The following is a 911-nucleotide window of genomic DNA, read 5'->3' as shown; positions in this document are numbered from 1 at the left end:
GGCAGACCATAGTTGTAGCCAGCTGTTCTCTTTGATTCATAAACAGGTGTTGGCTTATTTTCAGTAGCTGCGTTACTGCTTATTCCTGTACAGAGTTTGTCCTTCCTAGAGATTCCTTTTCTGTCTTTGCATCCAACTGGTTTGTTTCTAAAACTATTTGATGCCACTGGTGCAGGTCTGTTGTTTAATTTACACAGTGAGACAAACTTTGGCGATAATTTAGTGGCAGAGCTGTACATGGATTCTCCTTGCATGATGTTTGGCTCTGTGTTTGCTGCTGTGTGATGATCAGATTCACGGGCATCTGGCCTTTGGTTCCTCTTCCCTTTGCAGCCACATACCAAAGCCCCTCCAGTGTCAAGCTGCAAAGGTCTGGCTGATCCTTTGCCCCGGCCTGGCTCAGTACTTGCATGAACAGTGTCTTCTGGAGGAGAAAATAGCTTCACATGATGATCAATTCCTTCTGAACTGAAATCAAGTTGTCTGCGAACGAATGATGGATCGGAAAAACTGGTTGCATTTACTCCAGCACCCTTCTCATCCTCATCATCATAGCTAAAGCTGTCATCTGCTACAGCATAGTCTTCATCATTAACATCATAATAATCATCACCATCTTCATATTCAAGGTCAAGAGTTTTGACCATTTGGACCAGATTAAAGAGTCGAGTCCTGTCCTCCATAGAGCGGATTCCCAGGATGGGATAGTCCTCCATGGACAGTGCTGAAAGGTGGGCTGCACGGCAAACTCCCACTGAGGTAAATCTGAAGGACAGGAAATGGAGAAAGCGATGGGCAGAGCAGAAGAGGACAGGGAAAGTTTGGATGTAATTTGAGAGAGTGAGCTTACCTGGTGTAGTGACCCTGTAGCCCAACGGCCCTCAGACACTCATACAGGCAAAGTGACATAT

General features: G+C 45.6%; 1 protein-coding gene across 1 annotated transcript; it reads right to left on the bottom strand.

Annotated features, from left to right (window-relative positions):
• Positions 1 to 91: 91 nt before the first annotated feature.
• LOC121939613 lies at positions 92 to 891 on the bottom strand (the record flags this gene model as incomplete). The annotated part of the gene is made up of 2 exons (XM_042482617.1): positions 851 to 891; positions 92 to 765 (listed from the first exon to the last, which is right to left on the bottom strand). A coding segment is annotated over exon 2 (625 nt), but the record flags the coding sequence as incomplete, so codon positions are not given.
• Between the last annotated feature and the right edge of the window lie 20 nt (positions 892 to 911).

This window comes from Plectropomus leopardus, unplaced genomic scaffold (genome assembly GCF_008729295.1).
Source record: "Plectropomus leopardus isolate mb unplaced genomic scaffold, YSFRI_Pleo_2.0 unplaced_scaffold52999, whole genome shotgun sequence".
NCBI lineage: Eukaryota > Metazoa > Chordata > Actinopteri > Perciformes > Serranidae > Plectropomus > Plectropomus leopardus.
Note: the sequence above shows the minus strand (reverse complement) of the source record. Positions and strands in the feature narration are given on the sequence as shown.